The sequence below is a fragment of the Homarus americanus genome, unplaced genomic scaffold (assembly GCF_018991925.1).
Source record: "Homarus americanus isolate GMGI-L3 unplaced genomic scaffold, GMGI_Hamer_2.0 scaffold52209, whole genome shotgun sequence".
Classification (NCBI taxonomy): domain Eukaryota; kingdom Metazoa; phylum Arthropoda; class Malacostraca; order Decapoda; family Nephropidae; genus Homarus; species Homarus americanus.
In genome coordinates, this window is record NW_024746253.1 from 127,501 (window position 1) to 155,326 (window position 27,826).

A 27,826-nucleotide genomic window follows, 5' to 3' on the forward strand; every position below is an offset into this window, starting at 1 on the left:
AGGGAGGCACAGTGACAGAAGGGAAGAGGGTAAATGTGTCTACGTGAGGGTGAGGGAATGGTGGGGACAACAACAATGATGAACAAGTGAACAGAGGTGACGAGGTTTGGTCTCTCAAGTGCTCCATAGTTTCTTATGATTAAAACGTACAGCCACCCACTGCCACCCAGCACCTCTCCGCCACCCAACGTCGTTCTTTACTACCACCACCGCCGCCTGTTCCCTTTCCGCCCGCCACCCACTACCGCCCTACTTTCCTCTCCGCCGCCCGCATCCCCCACCTGCCACCAGCGTCGGACTACTTCACTGCCACCCGCCGCCGCCCTACTTCCTTCACCGTCACTACCTGCATCTTCTCCTGCCACCACTGCCACCCAACGCCTACCCCCACCCCCGTCAACCACTGACCACCCATCTTATCCTATAGTCATCCAGAGTAACCCGCCGCCCACTGCCATCCACCAACACCCTACTTCCATCAGAACCACCCATTGCCACCAGCCTTCCACCAGCACCACCACTGCCACCCTATTCCATCAGAGCCACCACCTCCAGGCCCACCAACACCCTACTTCCATCAAACCACCCACTGCCACCAACCTTCCAGCAGAGCCACCCACTGCCACCCTACTTCCATCAGAACCACCCACCTTCCAGCAGGGCCACCCACCAACACCCTACTTCCATCAGAACCACCCATTGCCACCCGCCACCCTACTTACCCCCCCCCACCACCACTTCACCTCCAGAAGCAGAGAAAAATATTTACCACACACCAAGCACACCGGCCACAGCACACCAGGGCCAACGCTCTCCTTGTTGACACCAACACTGCCTCACCACACCTGCCAACACTGTGTGACCACACCTGAAAACACTGTATGACCACCTGAAAACATTGTATGACCACACCTGAAAACACTGTATGACCACACCTGCCAACACTGCCTCACCACACCTGCCAACCTGCCTCACCACACCTGCCAACACTGCCTCCACCACACCTGCCAACACTGTATGACCACACCTGCCACACTGCCTCACCACACCTGCCAACACTGCCCCACCACACCTGCCAACACTGCCTCACCACACCCACCAACACTGTATGACCACCTGCCAACACTGCCCACCACACCTGCCAACACTGCCTCACCACCGCCAACACTGCCTCACCCACACCTGCCAACACTGCCTCACCACACCAATATAATATGACACACATGTTTTTTACAACACCTACAAATTGACTCTCTCTCTCTCTTAGATAAACAAAGCGCCATCAATCTCCATTTCACATACACACAACACCCCCATACACACAACACCCCCCCCATACACAACCCACAACACACTATACCCTATACACACCCCCATACACACACAACACCCCCATACACACACACCCCCCCATACACCTACCCCCCATACACACCCCCATACCCCCATACACACACACAACACCCCCCATACACACACCCCCCCATACACACACAACACCCCCCACACACACACCAACCCCCCCATACACACACCACCCCCCATACACAACACCCCCCACACACACAACACCCCCCATACACCAACACCCCCACACACACACACCACACCCCCACACACAACACCCCTCATACACACAACCCCCCCACACACACCAACACCCCCCACACACACAACCCCCCCCACACACAACACCCCCATCACACAACACCCCACCACACCCCCCCACACCCCCCCACACACAACACCCCCCCACACACAACACCCCCATACACACACAACACCCCATACACACAACACCCCCCCCATACCCAACACCCCATACACACAACACCCCCAACACACAACACCCCCCCATACCACACCCCCCCATACACACAACACCCCCATACACACAACACCCCCACACACCTACCCCCCCACACACAACCCCCCCATACACACACCACCCCCCACACACACACACCCACACCCCCCCCTTACCCCACACACAACACCCCCCATCACACAACCCTATACACACCCCCCCCCATACACACACAACACCCCCCATACACACACAACACCCCCCATACACACAACACCCCCCATACACACAACACCCCCATACACAACACCCCCCATACCAACACCCCCCACACAACACCCCCCATACACACAACACCCCCACACACACACAACCACCCACACACACAACACCCCCCATACACACACAACACCCCCCCACACACACACACCCCCACACACAACACCCCCCCACACACACACCCCCCACACACAACACCCCCACACACACACCCCCCCACCCACACAACACCCCCCACACACACAACCCCCCCACACACCAATACCCCCACACACACAACCCCACACACACACAACACCCCCCAACACACACACAACACCCCCACACACACAACACCCCCCCACACACACACCCCCCACACACACCCCCCACACACACAACACCCCCACACACACACCAACACCCCCCCCCATACACACACAACCCACACACACAACACCCCCACCCACACACAACACCCCCACACACACAACACCCCCACCCACACCACACCCCCCCCACACACACACAACACCCCCCACACACACACAACACCCCCACACACAACCCCCCCACACACACAACACCCCCCACACTGTACCCCCCCACACACCCCCTACAACACCCCACACACAACACCCCCACACACACCACCCCCCCACACACACACAACACCCCCACACACACAACACCCCCCTACACACACACAGCAGGTCGTTTTTCACCCCCACCCAAAAAAAACACCTGACAAGTATTCAACAAGTTTTTATCAAGTACTGCGTCAGAGGTAACTAGGTAATTAATCCCCACCTGTTTATGACCCCACACCTGAGTCACTGATACACAAGTAAACAGCGTCATAATGTAAACAAATAAACAAAAAGAGGTTTGTTGCAAGATTACGAGAATATCAGTGATGCGTGTTGTGTGAGGAGGAGGTGGGGAGGAGAAGGAGAAGGAGGAGAAGAGATGGAGGAAGAGATGGAGGAGAGAAGGAGGTAGAAAAAGAAACAATAACAGAAACAGAAGAATACGAGAACAAAAGGTGTTACAAATCCGGCACACGTCTGCATCACCTGTGGTCCCCGGAGATGAACAGCCCAGCCTCCTAACACTCAGGCAGCAAGATTTTATGACATCCAAGATCAAATATCTATCGTAAAGAAACGTATAAATTACTCTTCTTCCGTGAATGAATCTTGTAGTGTAGTGTAGTGTAGTGTAGTGTGGTGTAGTGTGGTGTAGTTAGTGGTGTGGTGTAGTGTAGTGTGGTGTAGTGTAGTGTAGTGTGGTGTAGTGTAGTGTAGTGTGGTGTAGTGTGTGTGTGTGTGTGGGGTGAAAGTGTACTGTCCAGCTTACATAACGACTAGGAGGAGTTACCATTATCATCATCATCTTCATTATCATTATCATCATCATCATCATCATCATCATCATCTCACCTTAAGATTCTGTCAAGTGTCCAGGGAATTTTGTCCACCACTGCACAATCTCTCTCTCTCTCTCTCTCTCTCTCTCTCTCTCTCTCCCCTCTCTCTCTCTCTGTTTACTAACCTCCAGGATTCAACACATATCTGACACACTCAAAACACACCTGACACACTCAACACACACACCTGACACACTCAACACACACACACTCAACACACACACACCTGATACACTCAACACACACCTGACACACATATGCCCATACACGATGCCTAGTGATTCATTCTAAAACAACCACTTGGTCTATTGCGGTATTCCCTCATCTTGGTAACGCTGAGTACATTCTTGTGTTTCAGTAAGGCTGAGTACATTCTTGTGTTTCTAGGTAAGGCAGAGTACATTCTTGTGTTTCTAGGTAAGGCTGAGTACAGTCTTGTGTTCTAGGTAACCTAGTACATTCTTGTGTTTCTAGGTAAGGCTGAGTACATTCTCGTGTTTCTAGGTAAGGCTGAGTACATTCTCGTGTTTCTAGGTAAGGCAGAGTACATTATCTTGTTTCTAGGTAAGGCAGAGTACATTCTCGTGTTTCTAGGTAAGGCTGAGTATATTATCTTGTTTCTAGGTAAGGCTGAGTCCATTTTTGTGTTTCTAGGTAAGGCTGAGTACATTATCTTGTTTCTAGGTAAGGCAGAGTACATTATCTTGTTTCTAGGTAAGGCTGAGTCCATTCTTGTGTTTCTAGGTAAGGCTGAGTACATTATCTTGTTTCTAGGTAAGGCAGAGTACATTATCTTGTTTCTAGGTAAGGCAGAGTACATTATCTTGTTTCTAGGTAAGGCAGAGTACATTATCTTGTTTCTAGGTAAGGCTGAGTACATTCTACATGGTGACTGGATGAATGGGCCCCAGTCCTGGTAGGCCCCAGTCTTAAGAGGCCCCAGTCCTAGTAGACCCTCGTCCTGGTAGGCCCCAGTCTTAAGAGGCCCCAGTCCTGGTAGGCCCCAGTCTTAAGAGGCCCCAGTCCTAACAAGCCCCAGTCCTAACAGGCCCCAACCCTGCCTCACATAAGCATTACACAAGGAACACAAAATCTATAGAGCCCAACCATACAGGTGAGACGCGGGGACCGATATAAATTGATGCCCACTGGAGCTAGCCTTGACGCCTGGCCACACCCGTCAAGGCCAGGTGAGCCAAGGGTGATACAGGTGAACCACAGGTGAAATACAGGTGAACCACAGGTGAAATACAGGTGAACCACGCACCTACCTGAACTACATTTGTTTTCACTGTCACCTGTAAGTACCTGTTGCTCCCTACACGTGCTGCTGCCCCCCCCCCCTGACGTGGCGTGGAAGGTAATAACAAAGACTTACTGGCGTGCTTGAAGGCATGGGTCTCGAGGGCGTGGTGGAGGGCGTGGTACTGCTGATGTGGTCGCAGCAGGTCGAGAGACAGCAGGAAGGCCGCGGCCACGTCGGGCTTTATGTGGAGGTGTGGGTGTAGAGCAGACACGCCCACGCCCTCCACAGGGGGCGTGGGCAGGTCGGTGCTGTGGATGGGGCATGGGGGCGGTGGAGCGGGGGAGTATCTGAGAGGCGCGGGCGGGCAGGAGAGTGTGTCACGGTACGCCCATTCTGCCAGGGAGTACAGGTCGCAGTAGCAGCAACACCCGGGGCACCCACCTCCGCCGCCCACCTCCGCCCGCGCTGTCTTTCCCCTGGCCAGCATCACGCCCCCTTCTACCCCCAGCCCACAATATAGGTCCATTCACCTCACCGCCTCAATAATTACTATATCATCAATCACTAATCACGGTTCACAAATCCACTGTGGAGGTGAGGGTGTGTGTGTGTGTGTGGGCGTGGGCGTAACGTAACGCCAGGTAGGTCATCAAAACACGACCAGGTACAAGGGTTAAGGTGTTGGTCCTCCTCCTCGTCGGGCGAACACGGCACTAAGGCAAGACACAGCAGCTGCAGAGGCCACAAGAGGACTGTGATGACACCACCAGGCGGAGTGTGAGGCGACCCACCACCACCACCACCGTCAGCGGCGCCAGCAACCACCCCCCTCCCCCACCCAGCTGGCACACACACACACACACACACTGACACACTACAACTTTGACACACACACACACACACACACACACACACACACACACACACACACACACACACACCTGTCACACACACACACACACACACAACACTGTCACACAACACACACACACACACAACACTGTCACACACACAACACACACACACACACACACACACACACACACACACACACACACACACACACACACACACACACACACACACACACACACACACACACAGACACCTCAGTCCGCAAGACGTCAATGACCAAGAGTAAGGTTTATGACGTCACAACTATTCACCGTTATGAACCAATCAGCATCCACCACCCCCCACCCCCCTTCAGTTAATGACCTCAAATGTATAGTGTCTGGGCTCAAATGTATAGTGCATGGGCTCAAATGTAAATAGTGTCTGGGCTCAAATGTATAGTGTCTGGGCTCAAATGTAGTGTCTGAGCTCAAATGTATATAGTGTCTGGGATCAAATGTATATAGTGTCTGAGCTCAAACGTATAGTGTCTGAGCTCAAATGTATAGTGTCTGAGCTCAAATGTATAGTGTCTGAGCTCAAATGTATAGTGTCTGAGCTCAAATGTATAGTGTCTGAGCTCAAATGTATAGTGTCTGGGCTCAAATGTATAGTGTCTGGGCTCAAATGTATAGTGTCTGGGCTCAAATGTATAGTGTCTGGGCTCAAATGTATATAGTGTCTGGGCTGAAAAATAAGAGCCCGTCCTGTGCCTTCAGAAGTCATAATGGGCTCTAACTTAACCTAACTTAACCTAATCTAACTTAACTTAACCTAACTTGACCTAATCTAACCTAACCTAACCTAACCTAACTTAACCTAACACACACACACAGATGGAAGGAGTGATTGAGGGGCCGACTACAGGAGTGACGGAGTTAAAGAGAGTAAATGATTGTGAGTGACGGAGGACAGGTGTGTTAATTAGGGAACTGACAGGTGGAGACAGGTGGTGCGCTGAGACAACAGGTGGCACATCTCGTACTTTAAACTCGTGGGTGGGTGCAGTGGTGGGTGGGTGGAGTGGAGTGGGTGGATGTGAATGGATGTGTAGATGGAGTGAAGTGGGTGGGTGGGTGGGTGGGGGGGGTGGGGTGGGGGTGGGTGGGGGGTGGGGGGGTGGGGGTGCAGGGGGGGGTGGGTGGTGGGTGGGTGGGTGTGGGTCGGTGTGGGTGGGTGGGTGGGTGTGTGTGTGTGGTTAACCTTTGGGTGACACTTATCAACCAACTACCATAGCCAAGACGTATCACTCTGCCGTCACTCTTGCTGTGCCTGTGGCGGCCTCTGGTACCTCATCTACGTCACACTACCACCGTCACATCCACCCCCCCCCCCCCCCGCTGTGTTACACCCACTCATACCACCCACTAATGCCTCAATAGGCCCCAACCTAACATTACCTGACCATTAAAATCGTGGCCTCACCTCTAGTGGTTAGGTAAGACTGGGGTCTGATAGGACAGGGGCCCACTAGGACTTAGCTCTACATGACCAGCCAACTCTTATTTAATGATCCAAGTTGCAGTCACACGCCAGCGGCACCAACTGTGTCAGTCGTTCAGTAGATAGGCTTTATAATTGTGCCAGTGGCTTTATACGTCGTTCACTCACTGACTCACTCACTCGATCACTGACGGACAAAATTCTAACACAAGAAACTGATGAAGAACACCTGGTGAAATCCCCCGGGAAAGACAATCACACAGAAGTGGACATCTTGTGGTGTGGTGTGGTGTGGTGTGGTCTGGTGTGGCGTAGTGTGGTGTGGGGCAGTGGTGATGGCGTGAGGCAACGGGTATGTGGTGTGTGGCCGTGATACCCTGGGCGCGCCAACACAAGGAGTCTTGGGCCAAAATTTCGCGCCCAAACACTCACCTGGGCGAGTGTTTCCACCAACACAACAACATAATACCTGTCCACTGATTATGACTGGCTGGCCAAGAGAGAGGGTTCCTCAAGCCGCCCGGACACACACTTCACCACAACGCACTTTACCACAACACACTTCACCACAACACACTTCACTACAACACACTTCACCACAACACACTTCACCACAACACACTTCACCACAACACACTTCACCACAACACACTTCACCACAACACACTTCACCACAACGCACTTCACCAAAACACACTTCACCTAAACACTTCATAAAACCTGTGTAAGACCCCATCACAAATGTACGTAATACTGTTTATTCATTCCCACAAAAGTAATTCATTCCCACAAAAGTAATTATATTTGATTAATCACACACACACACACACACACACAGGAGTCACCACATAACTATGACGTTTCCTCAACACCTTCTGAAAGACATTCCCACACCATCACTACATTTTAAACCTCAGGCGGAGACTCTTACCTCCCGCGCGTCAACCAGTACAGCAGCCACGAGGGGCGTCCACGACTTGTGCAATATATTCCCACAATGTTGTTTGTCTCGAGATTCTTACTCGCTCACTCACGCCAACTCAGCACATAACTACGAGATGTGTTCACGATAACAGGGTCCAGATTAACAATACGGTAGGTTCGTGGAGTGGCTAATTCCTGCTGAGTGACGGTGGCAGAACGTACCTCGCTGTTAGGATTATTATAATAACCTGAAATTGCCCTTCAAATTCTACCTTAACTAGATATTTGTATTCACTAATCTTCACAACACCAGTTATGAAGAAAACAATTACACTGAGCCTCTACCTTAACCGGGTCGAGTTTCAAGTGTATTTTGGGAAGCAGCAGCAGGAAGATGGGGGGAGGGAGCAGGAGGGAGAGAGGAGGCAGCAGGTGGGGAGAGAGAGAGAGAGGGAGGCAGCAACAGGTGCAGGAGAGGGAGGCAGCAACAGGTGGAGAGAGGAGGCAGCAACAGGAGGGAGAGGAGGCAGCAACAGGTGGGAGATGGAGGCAGCAACAGGTGGAGAGAGAGAGAGGAGAGCAGCAACAGGTGGGAGGGAGGCAGCAACAGGTGGGAGAGAGAGAGAGGGAGAGCATAACAGGGGAGGGGGAGAGGAGGCAGCAACAGGAGGGAGGGAGGCAGCAACAGGTGTGGGAGGAGGCAGCAACAGGTGGGGAGAGAGAGGAGGCAGCAACAGGTGGGAGAGAGGAGGCAGCAACAGGAGGAGAGAGAGGCAGCAACAGGTGGGAGAGAGGGAGGCAGCAACAGGTGGAGAGAGAGAGAGAGAGGGAGGCAGCAACAGGAGGAGGAGAGAGGGAGGCAGCAAGTGGGGAGAGGGAGGCAGCAACGGGGAGGGAGAGCAGCAACAGGTGGGAGGGAGGCGCTTGGGTGGGAGAGAGAAGAGGCAGCAGGTGGGAGAGAGAGAGAGGGAGGCAGCAGCAGGTGGGAGAGAGAGAGAGGGAGGCAGCAACAGGTGGGAGAGAGAGAGAGGGAGGGCAACAACAGGTGGGAGAGAGGGGAGGCAGCAACAGGAGGGGGAGAGAGGGAGGCAAGAGAGGGAAGCAGCAACAGCAGGGAGAGAGAGAGAGACAGCAACAGGAGGAAGAGAGGGAGACAGCAACAGGAGGGAGAGAAGGAGACAGCAACAGCAGGGAGAGAGTGAGTCAGCAAGAGGAGAAGAATCTTGCATACTATTATACACAGTTTACGAGGCACTTGGCGGCTCAACATAACGACCAGGAGCCACGCATCTTCCAGCTCACCCACAAGTCAATAACTGAAATTGTGAAAATTCTTGGCAGCGCCCAGAGTTGAAACTTGCCGCCGCCGCCACCACTACCTGGCCCCATCCTGTAGTCTTCACCCTCGAATCTGTCTCTCTCTCTCTTTTTGCTACTTATTCCTTTCCCATTTTCTTTTTATTTCATCTTCTTCCCATCCTCATCACTTAGCTTCATTCCTTCTATCCTTCTTTCCCCATCTCTCTCCTTCCTTCCTTCCTAAAGCTCCTTCCTCTCCCCCTCCCTGCCCCACTACACAACCTCACACACCACAAAGCCCCGACCCGGCTCCTCTCCTACAACTAATGGTATGTCTGGGTAGGTCACTGTGGCAGGAGGAAGGGCACAGTACCACAACACCAAAGACAGATACTAAATGGAAGAACTAATGGATAAGATTCAAATAGATACTGAATGGATGAACTAATTACAAAGAGCTAATGGGAATACAGTACAGTACCCTAATGTAATATACAGAAAGACCGCATACAATCTGATGTGGCTAAGGACTCATATACACACAATACTATATGCTAGATCCCTGACTCCCTAAAACAACCTTGAGAAATTTCCAAATGTTGTCCTCTATGACCAGAAAGAATAGGTCACGATCACCTATTACATGACTACTTGTGCAGTACAGTATTTCAAAGATGGTGGCTTATTCGTAATATTTCATACAAGTACAACAACTGATGGAAAACAACAGTGTAATGGTATACAAATGATCTCACAATGACCCAACGCCCCAACCAAACAAATTCCTACACCTTTTCTTCACGTTAAGACTATGCCAATATGGTTTCTCATATATAAGTAATCATCACATTTCTCCTACGTTCCTTTACTATCAATAATCAGACACACACAAGCACAATAACTTTCTATGGGGACGCCACTTTTTATATTGTATTTGGCCGACAACTAGACGACTTTATCCAAGAGAGAGAGAGAGAGAGAGAGAGAGAACCCTGTACACAAGTGGTTAAGAAACTTTTATTCAGAATACTAGTACAAGTAAACATTGCTTTGTGTCTTCTATCTTTTGAGGGATCAGGAGAGGTACACGACACAAGGATGTACCCTAACAATGTGACCCATACCCAGTCTAAGTTCCCTTTGTATGCCACACACACGACTTATAAATCAACCCAATACATTACTCAGCTCCACACACACACAAAGGCTGAGGTAGGATAGGTGGTCTAGATATATGTAAGCCAGTTCGGTTTTTTGTGACAGGCTGATGGGATATGATTATAATAGCAACTCTCTGGATTTGGACCTGGGACTATTGAACCGATGGCCTGTCCAGTACAATAACCACTCCACCACTGTACCAATAAACCACTATTGATAGTATGATAAAGTTGGTGTTTTTTAACTTGAAGTCATTTACATCCACTACCATCTGATATTTTAACAAAGGAAATCTGGATAACCTCCAAGAGTATTACTTGTCAACAACTTGGAATTCCTTGCTCAGCCAACCACTTGTGCCAACCAGGTAAGCAAGACCAACCCTCCTAGGAATGTAACAATGACTTCCTCAACCCAGCTAAACAAAGAGGTCCACCAGCACTGCCTCTATCACCACTTTAACACTCAACAGTCACCAGGCACGAACACATTACACAGATCCACCGAACCTCTAACGTAAACAACACATTCTCGTGGTCTGTGTGTGTAGGTTTATTTTTTTCAGGTCCTGTAAATGTCCTTAAAAAAAAAAAAAATCTTAAAAGCTTTTACAACATTTCATTACCATCACCAGATCTAAACTTCACTGAACTTTAGTGTCAATCATGATCAGTATACAAGAACTTCCCTGTCAATTTCTTACCGCCGACCTTAAAAGTACCGTAACTATTATAACTCGTCACGGCTTTAAAATGGAAGGTGGAAGTGAAAGTTGGTCCCATAAACATAATGGTTTGTCAGGTACAGTATGGATATAGCACAGAGTAAAACAGGCCAACACTTCATTGAACTTCTTACACTTCTGGACCCATTTACAGCAGGGCAGACTCAGGTTAAATCAGTCACCTGGTGGTCCCTGTGTCAACATTGTGACTCACGGTTTGGCTCTATGATATGAATTGTGACTCACGGCTTGGCTCTATGACATGAGTATACCATGAACGATGCATTCCACAGAATATATTTAATTTCATATGATGACCAATTGTAAGACATTATTATCATTATTATTATTATTATTATTATTATTATTATAATATATATATATATTTTTTTTTACGAGGATTAGCACCACCCGGGCACAGGTCATTGACCCACACCAGGGCCTGGGGGACAAAAACGTAATAGTAATAACAGTAACAATTAGTTCATAGTAAATAAAATCTATAATAAAAAATACAAAAATAAAAATTAAATAATAATAATAATAATAATAATAATAATAATAATAATAATAATAATAATAATAATAATAATAATAAAGAACCATATAGAAATGCAAAAATGAAAAAAAGATCAAGAGTGAGAAATGCTATACCTGTATGTATGTTGTGTTGGCAAAGTAAGAGAAACAATTGAGACCCTGCAATTGTGTGTAAATGAGGCAGAAAGTCAGATCATCAACCTGGGACTTGGTCACATATGGCAGCAGGGTCTACCATTAGACAACACATTATGCTTCCAATATCTTCCCAGGCGGTAGTACCTCCCTGTCATTTACATCATATAGTACAGTAACAGGATCAGCTTAGGACCTTGCTACATTCCATAAAGCTGTATGGGTTAAGGGGCACTAAGATACTGCTGATCAACATGTGTAAAGGTGACTGGGCTCAACTAGGGACCAAAGCGTGGAGCTGTGTTCCATAGATCTCTTAGTCCCACTACACCACCCCCCGACTCCTTGTTGCACCTTAGTACACACGAAGTCGTCATGGAGGAAGTACCATGTGTTTGTCTCCCTCTCCTAGTGACCCCGTACCACCCACTTCACGGCGAAACCATACTCGACCAATGGTTTTCATTCTTACAATTACTATTAGCCTGCATACTTATCTTTATTTTGTTAGGTGAAAATACAGTTTTTAAGAACTCTCAACTCTCATGAAAATTATGCATATAGAGCACAACAAATTTTCCACACACCACAGCCAAAAGTTCAAGAACAATAAATAACAGTTACTATTTCTTACACCTTCTATTCTGGTAAACCCAGGTGCAGCCCGCAGGTATCTCACCTCTGTTCCTTGAATTTCAGATAATTCTGCACTATCCCAAGTTTACATTTTACAGCCATAAGTTAAGGTAGGAACTATTATATTACCTCGGAGTTTCTTTTCTACCTTCAAGTTTATGATCCTCCCCATGATGGTACTGCTCAGCTCTCCAATAACCCTCCACCTACTTGTGTTCTCTCTAATTTCACTCCCTACTGTACCATTCTTACTTAGCATCTCTCCCTAATACTGCTATTTTCATCTGCCTCCAGTATCTTATTCTTCTTCATAATTTTACAGTTTAAATCTCTTAGGTTTTATCTATTCTACCTCACCTTCCCATAACAGTACAGTACACTAAAAACCATTACTTTACCCTTCCTATCACAGACCTTATCCAAGTTATTCACCACCTTCTACAGATCCTCATCACTACACACAAAGAGCACTGCATCGTCCACCTTGAAACATGTTACCAGTGGCCAGTACAACCTTCCAGCTGTTCCTGCCCTTCACTTCCCCTCCAACCACAGGGACATAACGTATCTCTACCACAGGGACATAACGTATCTCTACCACAGGGACATAACGTATCTCTACCACAGGGACATAACGTATCTCTACCACAGGGACATAACGTATCTCTACCACAGGGACATAACGTATCTCTACCACAGGGACATAACATATCTCTACCACAGGGACATAACATATCTCTCCCTCACACCTACTTTAATCTCAAGAGCTGTCATTTAGTCCTCCATTTACTATCACACTTGTCTTGCTGCTCTTACAAAATACTTTCACTTCATCAAGCAGCCTTCCTCTTACACCATAAATCTTCATTACATTCCACAATGCCTCTAGATTCACCCCATCATATGCTTCTCTGGATCCATAAATGTTGCATATTTTTATTTTATTTTAAGAGAAAATCTTTGGTCTATAAATCACCTATCTCCTCTAAATCCTCCCTCTTCTTTATCTATTCTACATTCTCTTATCCTTTACCCCCTCAATTACTGTTCTGCCTTGTACAGTTGCCAGCACTTATACCTGGTACAGCAGTTGGTGGATTTTATGAAATGTGGCAACTCTGTGGAATACTTATCTAACATCCTTAGTCTGGCTACTACTGCAATGCTCTTTAGGGCCATTCCAGGAGTTTTAATACCATGTAAACAAACACAGAGTTGCCACATCTCACAAAATCCACCAGCCACTGTGCCAGGTAGAAGTGCAAGTGACTGTACTTTTCCAGGTATATTCAATAAATGATTTCTCTTTAGTTTTTAAATCCTTCTTTACTAACTCTCTTCCTATACAGTACTGTACTACAAGAGTATTACTGCACATTACTGTACTGCATAGCCTTCAACCATTCCCCTGGTACAATACTCCCCATTTTCTGTACCATATGACATACTCTTGCTCAGATGCTTATAATGTTCTTTCCCATGATCCAACATCTGTCCTAATAACAGCCATTCCTTGAGTGGACGATCAAATTCTAATAAATTATCTATAAATGTTTCAAGAGAATTTTCCTTGTATGGCATAAACAGAGATAAAAAAAACAACAACAATAAAAACAGGACACACTGTAGACAATTTGCTGATGTTGCCTGTGGTTGTTGCACATACTGTAATACACCAAGAAAATAATATATTGTGACAGCGTCCATTTGTGTCTGCCAAATAACATTTCCGCAACAAATTTCTTGCATCCACACAAGAATTTCTTAACAAATCCAGAGAAAAAAAAGTTGAACTTCACAATCAGAAAATTGTATTGTACTCACCATGATGACCACCCTCTCTGTAGGACGTGGGCTGTGGGGTCACTTCTGCAGAACGTCTTCGCAAGTGAGCATTTGGATCAGACGGGGTGAGATGCTGACGCATTGGGACAGCCGAAGGACTAATGCCTTCTATTGAGCCTATAGGTGCAGGTACATTGACACTTGGCTGGAGTGAAATTGTTGGGGCTCGAGGAGGAGCAAATATTATATCTGAGCGAGGTGGGGGTTCTGCGTTGGGTATGGTAATAGCCAGAGGAAGCATGTGCTTCTCCAGGTCATCGCTGGGCGCCGTGCTCCAGGGAGATCCCATTTCTCCGGTCACCACTACAGTGCTAGACACATTTGGGCTTATGGCAGGTGCTGGAGGACCCTGAGGGGGAGAGCAGCCGTCACCCGTGTCCCTGACAGGATATGTTCCCTCACTCCCTGAACTGCCCCATGTTGAGGCATCCTGCAAAGATAATTAAGTTCACTTAATTCCATGTTATAAATTTATTTACAGAAATTAGCTAAACCAAAGGTTTTCCCTCACTTTAAGCATATAATGACTGTAAACATTATTATAGTAAAATATTAAACCACATTTAATTTAGTCACGGCACCACCGGCTGTCTACTGTATTTAATATCATACAAAGATTCTTGTTTGCTAATCCATCTAGCTTGATATATGATGAAATTAATCTATTAATTAATTCTATTACATACTGTATATAACAACAGCAGTCACAGTTATATGTAACACAGCGGCACCAAGTCCTATATGTAACACAGCGGCACTAAGTCCTATACGTAAAACAGCGGCACCAAGTCCTATATGTAACACAGCGGCACTAAGTCCTATACGTAACAAGCGGCACTATTCCTTCATTGTAAAAGTCTTAGCCACTCACACCTTCATACTCTCAGCCACTTCAAGGTTGGATATGAAATACACTACTATACAATAATGTTCAACACCTCATACATAATGGAAGTTTAAACCCAGACTGACCTCATTATGGAGCGTTGACAGACCAATATTGTTAGTCTGAATTTTCCCATGACCACAAGGGTCGCTGGTGATGTCATTCGTACTGCAGGTGAACTCACTCACGTCCCGGCTGGTGTGACCCGCACTAGAGCCAATACACGGAGATCGATACGAATCTGTGAACGAGAGGATCCACGAGATATTATCAAAACGAAAATGGCAACATATTCGTAATAAAATGCAATTTCCATAACAACAACTTATCTGGGTTTTTCTAACTCTAAAACGTTGTACCATAGCATGCTGGTGCTAGACTGAGAGCAAATGCACAAACACCCCATTGTCATTCAGTCAGTCTTACAACTGTAATAGATGTAAACTGCTATGGTACAGTATGCCTCCTTACACAACTCTGGTTTACCCTGTCATATCACACAAGCCACCACCACCTGTCATCAGTACAGTATGTTCTTACACCAAAATGTATAAAATAATGCAAGTTTCCAGGTTGCTTCCCACAAGCAAAACATTGTTTAAAATATCTAGCATCACGTCTTCAAACTGTGGTAATTTGCCAAGCTCAAGGTTACAGCACGAACAATTTGTAGTGATGTAATATAACTTAACTGTAATACTTGGTACATTCCCCACAGTTTACTGTACATGTTGAGACAAGACCAAGAGATGGTCTGTCCAAGTTGAGGAACAAGGAGGTCAAGGCTCACCTACTGTATATCTTTAAGTTAACAGGACAAACTACAGCAACTGTTGAGTGATTAGTATACCCCCTGCATACAGGTGCAATACTTATATGTTTAAAGATTTACTTGGGTCAATTTTACATATTTTCTGTGGTCAGTTACATAAAATTTTTATTTCAGAAACTGAAACCATTCCATAAGCCAGGTGAATGAGTAATGTTGGCCACAGGCTGGTTCAAGATGAAAACTCCCAACCCCCCATCTTTCAAAAGGAAATTGTATATGGAGTAAACCATTCGGCAGCCAAGTGGGAAATTTTTTTAACTCCTATCCTAATGATCACAGGTTCATGCCAGGGACATCCACAGTTCACCAAGCAGTGAATGGGCACCTAACTTTACAGTTAGGATGTGAAGGAGGGCCACACTTGTGTACCAAAGGTTGAAGATATAGTGTGCTGTACCTGCACTACCCCTATAGGACCCACTTTCACTGGGATTAATCAGGAAATGAAGTTTAAAGTGACAACTTGTAGTGTCTGTGTGAGACACGTGTAAAGTCTTACCCGTCATGGAATCATCTGATGGGGGATTATTTATAGGTTCGTCGGCACCCTTCAGGAAGCGTACGATGAAAGATATCTTCTCCACCACCTCTTCCATACGCGGCCTACGAGCTTGGTTGTGGTCCCAACATCTACCGGTATCATCAAAAAGGAAAAAGAGAAGTCAAACTCCTAGAACAAAATGCAGAATAATAATGTAAATACTGTACAGGACATAATGTAATATGTATCTGTTAAAATATGTCTTGATACAGAAACAACATGTATATTACTATAGATACAGTACTGCAAATGGAAACTCATTTAACAAAATACAGTGAGGTCCCACTTAGTAAGAACAAGATGCATTCCTGAATAAGTGATTGTTAGGTCATTTTTCATTCACAGAACCCATTTTCCCATAGGAACACCCAAAACACTGAGAATTTTGAATCAGTGAAGTTCAGTGTAAAGTACAGTACTAAGAAATGTGTAAATAATGTCAACTGTGAAGTATTCTATACAAATACAATAAAACAGAAACTCAGATGCAGGAAAAGCCAACTATGCAACCACAGCAGCAGGGATGTTTTACCAGAGGAGAGAATAGTGCATGTTTCAACACTCAAGAGATGGTAGTTGAATAAGGCAGTGGGTATCAAACATTTTTCTACCACTGAGGACTAATGTCAAGTTGGTCCTCAGGTAGAATAAAAAAATAAGTCAAAATAAGTCAAATAAGACACCCAAAAGGTTAAGTGGAGAGACTGTATCAAACACATACCGTTTCATTAAATTTTCTAGTAACTTTGGACAGCCGGTTACAAGTGGCGGTCGCTGTTTCTGGTGCACCGCCCACATGATGCGAACGGCCAATCCAAGATCTTCAAACGGTACACGACGGGTCATCACCTCCCAGAGGATGATTCCCCAACTATATACATCACATTTTTCTGTGTACAATTTACCTGTAAACAGAAGAAAACAAAAATTATAATATCTGTTCTCTCAACCTCACCTCCACCACTATCTGTTCCCTCAACCTCACCTCCACCACTATCTGTTCTCTCAACCTCACCTCCACCACTATCTGTTCTCTCAACCTCACCTCCACCACTATCTGTTCTCTCAACCTCACCTCCACCACTATCTGTTCTCTCAACCTCACCTCCACCACTATCTGTTCTCTCAACCTCACCTCCACCACTATCTAAGAAATTAAAGATCTTTACATTACTCAGCTAAACCAAAGGGCTGCTACTTAAACTAGAATACAGAATAAAAATACATATATAACAAGGGTATCAACCACATGTAAGGCATACTACATATGTACGCTCAGGAGTTGAGTACAGGTAACTATTCCTGGATAATCTATATTTATTGTCTTAGAACTTTCCTGTCACTTTCTACACTTTCCTTACATAACTCTCACTATTAATTCCTCCCTTCCTTGAGGTGAATGTACCCAACCCTTGAACCAACCTTAACTAAAGTGAAAGAGTAGTAAAAATAACAAACAGACAGACAGACAATAACTTTTCAATACCCTATACTGTATATATTCCCTGACATACAGAAGGAATATGCTTAAAAAACGTAAAAATAAAAATATATATCGAACTTTCTGCAGAAAATTACATAATAAACCATCAGTAGCGACAAGTGCTAACCTTCAAACACTTCTGGCGCCATCCAGGCAGCAGATCCTCGGTTGTCGGACATTATGGTGCTTAGTTCACACGCTGTCCCAAAATCACATACTTTGAGAATTTTGGCCTCTTTGGTCAGGAGCAAATTAGGGGGTTTGAGGTCCCTGAGAAAACAATTACATATTTTGGATCACCTGAATATTAGACACACCACTTTATTTCACCTGAAGATTAATCTCCCTAATACTATCTGAGGAGCAGGGCGAGGTAGGGCAGGGTAAAGTAGAGTAAGGTAGGGTTGGGCAGGGCGAGGTGAGGTGGGGTAGGGTAAGGTAGGGTAGGGTAGGGTAGGGTAGGGTAGGGTAAGGTAAGGTAAGGTAAGGTAAGGTAAGGTAAGGTAAGGTAGGGTAGGGTGAGGTAGGGTAGGGTAAGGTGAGGTGAGGTAGAGTAGGGTAGGATGGTTAATCTCCAGGTGGAATAAACTGTGGTGTGTAATCTTCACATAATCCAACATTACAAATAAGTCCCAGAACTAACATAAGATAGTTACAGTGTTAAACAATTCTCCTGTAACAGATAATTAATAAATGCCCAACTGAGAAACACACAAACAGGCTACACGTGAGGGAGACAATGTTGTATTTAGGCAGGTTGTAAAACAAGTATTATGGATGGAAAGACAAACAAACAATAAGAATACTGTATATAAATGGGATGGAAGAATGGCATCTGAGATTCACATTTCCCAGAGACTTCCATTACAAAAACTGAGATGCTACAAAATGTGTTTCAGTGGAATTTTTTGATGTGCACAATGATTAAAATACACTTATATATACCTATGACAAGTGAAAAACATACAACAATAATAATTTCATACGTATAATGCACTTAAAGAGAAACCGGACGAGTATGAAACACTAGGCTAACATCTAAGAAATTTATATTACACCAGTACAGTAATACATTGACTCCCATTATTGGTGATACAGTACAGTACATTCTCTATGATAAATGAATCCCGTGCTCAACCCCTCATGAGTTACTGCGTCATCCTAAGTTCCTGCTTTGTTTACGTAGCATGAACACTGCGGTCACAGACACCCTGGGCTAACGACACTGGTTCAAGTAACTGGCCAGGTGTACTCTGTTCTCTTTGTTTAATAGTGATTTTATTTTGCTTTCACAATGCCCTCACACAAACACCAAAGTGATAGAACTGAGTTTCACCGTGGTAGAAAACGTAAAGTGCTGTGTAAATAAAAAGTGGACCTTCTACAAAAACTGTACCAAGGACAGTCTCTGAGGAACTGAAAATGCCTCGCCACCGTGATTTCAAAGTGAGCTGACTTCAAAAGTGGTGCTTTAAAGCCACTGGGGAAAAAGTCAGCACCAAAACAAGTGCAAAATGTTTATAACCAGCCACTGACCAGTCCTACACACACACTTACAAATCTTAACCTTTATTGTACATAATTAACATGAAATTTAATAAACCCAATATTTTTTTTAACCCTCTCACAGGCCAATAACTTGTTGAAACAGAAAATTTAATTTGCCATTCAACACTTTCTCCTGTGATGAAGTATTCATTCATATAAAACTTTGTAAACAAAATAAACTAAAAGCCTACAACAGACACAGTTATGATTCAACAAAGAAAAGTTTAAGTACGGTACACCCAGAGAGAGAGAGACAACAGGCCGACACTCTAACATGTCCACCGTAGTCGAAACTGACAAACAAAATAAAAGTTTTTGTCACAATTATACTACTGTACTTCCATATAAAGACAGACAGACACCAGGTTCAAGGTTGTTTATAATTGCAATTATTTTATAACCACTATTCCAGGATATTAAATTAGCATTAGCTGTTCCGAGTCAACGAAAAAGTTATTTTAAAAAATTAGCAGATTCGTCAAATATGTAAATAATTGGACAAGTGATAGTGTGTGGCTCACTCTGTCTTAATGGCTGGGGAAGAGAGGGAACCAGACTGGGTAAAAAAGTCATCAAAGTTATACGTATGCTTTCATTAAGGTGCTTTACCATCCATGGAAAATATATCAGCAGTAGCTACTAACCATACTGCATCTGACAGCTTGAATTAATTAAGATAATTAAAGATAACAGGAGAAAATGGCAACATAATTATCTGTTGTGTACAGAAGTAACAAGGTAAGACAAAGGTTGTCCACTCACCTGTGTAATAAAGGTCTCGGCTGTATGGCGTGGAGGTAGGACACGGCTCTGGCACATTGTAATAACCAGGATATTCCATGTGCCAGGTTATACTCTGTGTTGGGTGAATTGTGCAACACTGTAAACAAAGTAACAGTTTAGGACACTTATGATCCCCATCCTTATATGTAAGTCACGTGTCCAGATCAAACCTAACCTAGCTAACCTAACCTACCCTAAATAACCTAACCTAACCTAGCTAACCTAACCTACCCTAAATAACCTAACCTAACCAACCCCAACTAACATAACCTAACTTAATCAAACAAACCTTAAATTGCACTAACTTTACCTCACCAATCCTACCAAGACCTCAAAAGAAACTACATTATACCAGAGGGGGTGTGACTGGAGAGGGTGATTGAATGAATGCTCCCATCACTCAGTTGGCAGCTCACCACCCACCATGTGGCGGCCAGTCTCTTATCCACCAAGTAAACAGAATAGGTTGGCCACTCAGAGCTAGATATAAAACAGATTAATACAGTAAGCTAAGTACCGTACGCACCCCAACACGAGAGAAAAAACAAATCTGCTGAGGCCTAGTGCGGGTATCAGAGCATCTTAGAACACTCGTGTCATATCAGAGCAATTTCACCCGACCGGCCTTTTCTACTGTTGTGGAGATTAAATGACTTACCAGGTACGACATTCTGATGTGATATTTGGTGTAAGAGGACATAGCAGGTAAGTCCCTCTGACTAAAAGGGTGGAACACTTACATCACTATGCAGTTCCAGGATACTAATTTATTTATTGTGTTGCAGAGAACAGAAAAAATAAGCACATATACCAAATATTCTAATATATACAGTAAATATCTATACTATTGTCTGTCTATATTCTATACACTATACTCTCTTCTATATCTGTATTCAGTACTGTACTACATTACACCTTCTATCTTTTACTAAACACCGAGGTGGAATTTCCAGATCTCTTCCAACCATTTGTGGACTTAACAAAATATTGAACACTCCTTCAATCCATTTCCCTCCATAGTGGATACTGTTCTCTCCCATCCTTGTGTGGAGTGAGTCAAGGGATACAGGAATTTTAATAATGGGAGGAAAATAACAGAGGAGGCCAGAGTAAAACATGTGTAGTTAGTAACAAGAAACATCTTCAAGAAGTAAGGCTACACACACTTCTTCCCATACATACATATACATAAACAGTGGGCATCTTTGGCCTTTAAACTGATTCACAACACCTCCTAATGATTCACTTTGTATATGTTGAGTCATAATAAGAAAAAAACATTAAAGTAATTAATCTCATTTAATGGCTGAGGGAAAAGACAACTGAGGTGCAGGCTGCCCCAACTGACACAAGCGTGGAAAACAGCCTAGAACAGCGGTGCCGATGATGAGTAGTATGAGCCTTATTTCATGAATGTTCAAAAAGAAGTGAATAGGTGATGCTTGGTTGTGTCAGATGGATAAACCTGAGAGATATCTGAGCCCTTGTTGTGAGAGATAAACACCATATAACAGAAGAATACATCTGTTACAACACTAAGAGTTAATGAATACACTGTACTGTGAATATAAAGAGAGTGTGTGTTTGCTTTAGAATCTGGCCTACCTGCACCATAAAGAGAAAAGTCTTGAAATGGCAAAAATAAATACATTACATACAAACAGTTCACAAACTCACAGTGATACAGTGATCCCCCATCTGCAAATTCAATGACGAGACACTTGTGAATATCAGACACGCAGGCACCGTAGAGGTAGATGATGTTCTCGTGCTGTACCCGAGCCAGCTGTTGCACCTCATTGTAAAAAGCGTTAACCTGACAACAAGGAAAGAGAATAAATGTGTTAGTTGTGCACAATAATGTCACAAACAGTTTCAAGGTACATTTGGTAAAAAAAAACTACCGTTACAATTCCTGCGTGAAACAAACTGACACCACAAAAAAGGTGTTTCAAAAAGGCCCCTGAGGCATTCCTCGCACTGGTAGCCCTGCGTGTGTATGGGTTCAGCCACATGTGCTCGAAACAAGTGATCGGTACTCTGAAACGAAACCCAGTACAGTACTAGACTTTCCGGAAATATTCGACCATATGGTAAAACGTCGTTGGGCCGGGTTCCATTATGACTGCATGCGAACTGTGGAGCCATTCAGATGTTTCGGAACAGCTTGGTATATTTTCCAGTACGAATAAAGAATGACATAATGTGTCATTAGCCCAAAGTGAAGTAGTAATACAAATACTGATTCGAAATTCGGGTCCAAAATAATCTTATACCTTTACTATATCCACTAATTCTGCCAAACATATAATGTACAGTATTCCTATGTGGTTACTCATCCACTTCCATGGTTACTGTAGTCTACGGTGTGTGGAACATTTAATATAACATACAGTTTAACTTATCTAGATATACTGACATTCTCCAGTCATATTGTAATAAAGTACCAAATTAAGTATAAAATGTCTCACAGTCAGGCCTACCAACCCTCGCGAGACAACGGTAAAGTTCAGTTGGAAAATCATTGGACCCCACCTGTACTGTAGTTTTTACCGAGTGTACAGTATAATGATGGTAAGGTAGGGTAAGGTATGGTAGGTCATGGTAGTGTAAGGTATATCAGGGTAATATTAGGGTAGGATAGATCATGGTTAGGTAGGATGGTGAAGGTGATGTTCACTATCATGGTCACAGGATGGTGGGGAAGGTTGTGTCATGGTCAAAGTGGAATCAATATTACATGGATGTACTGTAAATATTTCTTTCATATACAGTACAGTATAGTGTTAACAGACTTTATTTTGGAATGTTAATGCCAATATTAGCTGCCGTTACAATGTACATTATTAGATGCACTTATACAATACCTATATACAGGTATTCTAATACAGTACCAACTTTATGATAAGGTCATTATTGGGGAATCACTGAACTGTACCTTGTAAAGTACTGTACTTTAAACCTACATCTTTCTTACACATATATTCCTGCAAAAGGTTTTTGTTTCTGAATTTGTATCATAATCCAAGAAATGGGAGGATATCTTAAGTTCAGTAGCAGCGATAAAATAAAACAGAGTTCAATTAAAAACTTTGACTTAAAAAAATTAAGAGTTAAGGAAAGTCTTCTGTTCATGACCACTGTTTATGGCAGTCTCCTTATATAACATCATAAACATTCTTGACCTTTTTCTTCATAAACAACAACAAGTAATGCAGCAAGAGACTTACCTCAGACTCTGTCTCCACTTTCTTCACTGCTACAGTCAGGCCTCTCCACAATGCCTTGTAAACAACCCCAAATGATCCTTTTCCTATACTCTGCAAATAACAAAATATATCAACAAAATATACACATAGTAATTCCTGTGTCATGAAGTGGATGCCTTTCCGTGTACTGTATTGAGAAAATACAGTAATATGGTTCTGAGTTACCAATTGACCTTCGAACAGGGTCCAGGATTATAGTAACCCCTTCGTAACTCAGGGGGCCCCATGTACAGTACATGCTTATGAGTGACATATAAATACTTGTAATGTATTGAGGATGTTGATCAAGTGTGTCAAAATGGCAACAAAATTGTCACCGCCCTTCTTTGGTAACTAATACACTACCTCTTCCTTTACCTTGTGCGTACAGTTAACAAAACATTATCGTGCCCCGGGGGTCTGTTGGAATTTGGATTGAGCAAATGCCTCAGCCACTCATGGTATGTGTTAGGTCAGCATACCCGGGTTTTCTAAACATTTCATCTTGTGTTCCAGATGAAAAGTACGGAAAGCAGTGAAATATATATATTTTTTGTTAACTGTACATTACAGTATTTATGGCTCTTCGGATAAGAATATACCTTGTTAATCACTCGAGTCATCTTAACACTTAGTTTTCCTCAATTTTCTGTTTTACAATACTAATAAAATTTACTTCTTTCATTTAACCTAACCTAATCTTAAGTATTACTTGTCTTGAATTTCATCCTTAAAAAAGATACAAATTATCTCCATGAAAATAACTGTTCGAACAGAAACAAACTTGCCGGACATAAGTTAGCTACATTACACAAATATATTCCTCGAGCACATTTTGTCACTTTCTTGGGGGAAGAAAGTTTTTATCTTCTATGGAGAGAATTCCTCAAGATGGTGCTAAGAGTGTGTCATGGTTGTTAAGTATTACTGTACAATGTTGGTATAATTGTAGTGTGCCTATATATTGTATGCCTACATTATACACCTGCAGTCTATGTGCCTATGTACCTATACTATCTACGTACATTGTATACCGGTATTGTCTAATTACATTATACACCTGCAATCAATGTAAACTTGTATGAGGTGTTTGCCAGAGAAGAAGTACAGGAAAGATATACAATGATTAATGTTCTCTTCTATTCTATCATCTGAATGTGTATGTAGGTATTTACCATCATCTGTATGTATGTATCGTCTGTATGTATGTAAGTACTTTATTTTCATTATTTGTCCAGTTTCCTAAAGCATCTTAGTACATAGGCAGACCACAATAACAGTGAACAGTACTAATGACAACAGGTTAAGGCAATAGCAACACAACCACTAGATAAAGACACACAAAAACTATCATATAATCATCAATTCTACCGTATTAATGTTTTTTTTTGTATCTTTATTCTACTTCTGGTTCTTCTCTTCCTGCCACAGTAATACAGCAGCACACACAGACACACATACATACACAGCAGCCACAGTCTCACCTCCAGAAAGTGTACTTCATCAGCTTCTATTTCCTGGTAGTTCTCGACCTGGTTGTCCATGGCAGTGATGATCATCCTCTCAAGTCATCTCTCAGTCTTGGCCACAATTTTTTGACATAAACAACTGTGATCTCTGCAAACCTTCCTCCCCCATAGACACCGGAACCATATGACTGCCAGCTGATTATAAGAAGATCCAATGACACCCTTATGCCACTCCAATACTCCTTTTATCCCATCTAGTAGGACAAACTTGCCAAAAGAACACCATCGAGTGTCTCCTTTAGGTTGTAGTTATTTATAAGATCGGACTCCATAGACTATCTAATGCTACTTAAGTACTTTTCAATACTATACTAACTTGCTGAATAGAGAGTATTGGACACCATCTTCAACATCATTGGGGTCCAGGTTATAGTTATTTTTAAGATTAACCTTCAGAGATGAATCAGTAGTAGTGATGTATAGTATATACACTTGACTACCACAGAAACATTTATAATAAAACCATTGGATACCTTCTTCAAGTTATTAACCATACAAAGAAGACTTAATATTACTTACATAAGTTACATAACACCCAATTACCAAGGAATACAGTACCCTGCTTAAACTCTGTCTATGAGTTTTGGTTACATCCTTCACATTAATTTCTTATATTTAGTCCTGCTTTGATGTGTGTAAAATTAGTCATTACAAATAGACTAACATTCTACTTCCATTTCGTATTTTTATTTTACAAATATAGTTAAAAATTATGCATGTTATTTGGTTAATAAAATGTGCATGTGTCTAATAAAAACACATCACTTGTGAAATAGGAGTGGAACCTAACAAAAATCTTAACCTATCTTAATCCATTCTAACTTAACCTAACCTAACCTAATCAAATCTAACTTAATTTATTGTGACCATAATTCACCTAACCAAACCGAATCTAATCTAATCTAACGTAACCTTACCAAACCTAACCTAACCTAACCTTACCCACCTAACCTAACATCAGTCTAACCTAGCCAAACCAATATACTAATGTCCCTAATAATCTTGAAATCCATCGATTCGTAAAAAAATTTTGCTAATAATCTGTAACGTAAACTTTTTTATTAAAATTTATATAGCTAAGGTTAATTTCTTTAACATAAGTCTGTCCTGATAATTTTTCTATGCATAGTTAATAATAATAATAATAATAATAATAATAATAATAATAATAATAATAATAATAATAATAATAATAATAATAATAATATTAATAATAATAATAATGATAATATTAATACCTTGTAATATTATTATTATTATTATTATTATTATTATTATTATTATGGCTAATATATGACTCGTGACTGTCAGCGGTTCAGTAATTATGGTGTGTGTGATTTTAGGCACAGATTTGTACTCGAATTACTTTCACTTCTGTTCATTTTCTTGTGCAAATGTTTAATTTTGTAGATACAGGCGAGTTAATATAGTTATCTTACAGTCACTTCATCAGCTGTGACGTGGCAAATGTTAACAATGAATCAGCGATCAAACAAAATAAAATCATGACATAATTACATGTAATATATTATAGTACATGTAATATATTATATTACATGTACTTCTTAACATAAACACAAAAATATTAACTGGAAACACTTTGATGAGGATGTGAGTTGTTCGGTATATGTAAAACCACTTAATCTGAAAAAAAAAATTGTTATATGTTCATTTAAAATAATCCAGTTTATTTAAAATGTGAATACAAAAAAAAAATCATGGTGAAGATATAAGTTGGTGCAAATGATGATGAATCGTGTCACCTTAATACAATAAAAGAACAAGTAACCATAGTTTTCCATAACTCATCAATAAAGCACAGAAAATGAAGTCAGCTTTAGTTTTATGTTACATCTTACCTTCTAAATTTATAGCATTGACTTGACTGTGCAGATGACAAATATTTTTTTTTTTTTAGAGAGAAATGGTGACTGCATACATAGTGGCTTCTATTTAGATCTTTAACTGTTTTCCCCTTCAAAGGTGTGTCTTTTTCTTCTATTAACCTCTGCCATCTACTACATCTGAAGAAATGTATCCAGAATTACTTACAGTTACTAAAATTATAATAAGGATAATACCTGCCCCTAGCATCTTCCATGGAAATTGTTTAACTTTCAACATATTATATACATCGATAATAATAAGGACTAATACAATCTTACTCTTAGTCTATATTTTAAAAATAGTTACAATACAGTACTTATTTTTCTTTATCTTTGGGGAATCGATGAAATACGAAATAGGGATGTATATCCTTTCTCCGTTTGCAGATTATGTACGGGTGTCCTTTACTTGTCATTTAATAAGACCATTCATTAGCAGTCATGACGTGCTAAGTGTGTTCCCGTAGTTTTTTTGGGGGGGGATACTGTGTCCGAATTTTGAGGTCAAGATAACTTTATGTTGAAATTATTTACAGATCACGGTATCCTTACCTACCACTAGAGTTTGTGCTGACTATCGAGAACTCTGTATAGTAAGAGGGTGATCACTTACGAGCAGTACTTTGCAAGATACTTCTGCCGCTCACCTGGACCATAAAACAATTTGAATTATTCTACACCACTTCCTCAAGGCTGTTGCACGCCGCTTCCCGCCATCGCAGTAACTGTAAGTACAGTAATTATAGTAA

At 42.8% G+C, this 27,826-nt stretch overlaps 1 protein-coding gene across 4 annotated transcripts in view; it reads right to left on the reverse strand.

Annotated features, from left to right (window-relative positions):
* Window positions 1-25,397, reverse strand: part of LOC121879194 (mitogen-activated protein kinase kinase kinase 7-like) — a 69,629-nt gene extending 44,232 nt beyond the window's left edge. For 2 of the 4 annotated variants that reach the window (XM_042385793.1, XM_042385791.1), the window contains exons 1-9: window positions 25,147-25,397; window positions 23,645-23,734; window positions 22,092-22,230; window positions 20,394-20,511; window positions 18,211-18,353; window positions 17,322-17,505; window positions 16,559-16,689; window positions 15,314-15,468; window positions 14,321-14,771 (exon numbers count right to left, since the gene is read on the reverse strand). In XM_042385793.1, the coding sequence (XP_042241727.1) occupies window positions 14,321-14,771; window positions 15,314-15,468; window positions 16,559-16,689; window positions 17,322-17,505; window positions 18,211-18,353; window positions 20,394-20,511; window positions 22,092-22,230; window positions 23,645-23,734; window positions 25,147-25,221 (1,486 nt within the window). In that variant the 5' untranslated portion in view covers window positions 25,222-25,397. The remainder of the gene's footprint in view (window positions 1-14,320; window positions 14,772-15,313; window positions 15,469-16,558; window positions 16,690-17,321; window positions 17,506-18,210; window positions 18,354-20,393; window positions 20,512-22,091; window positions 22,231-23,644; window positions 23,735-25,146) is intronic. The other 2 variants (XM_042385792.1, XM_042385794.1) reach the window with 2 other exon arrangements.
* Between the last annotated feature and the right edge of the window lie 2,429 nt (window positions 25,398-27,826).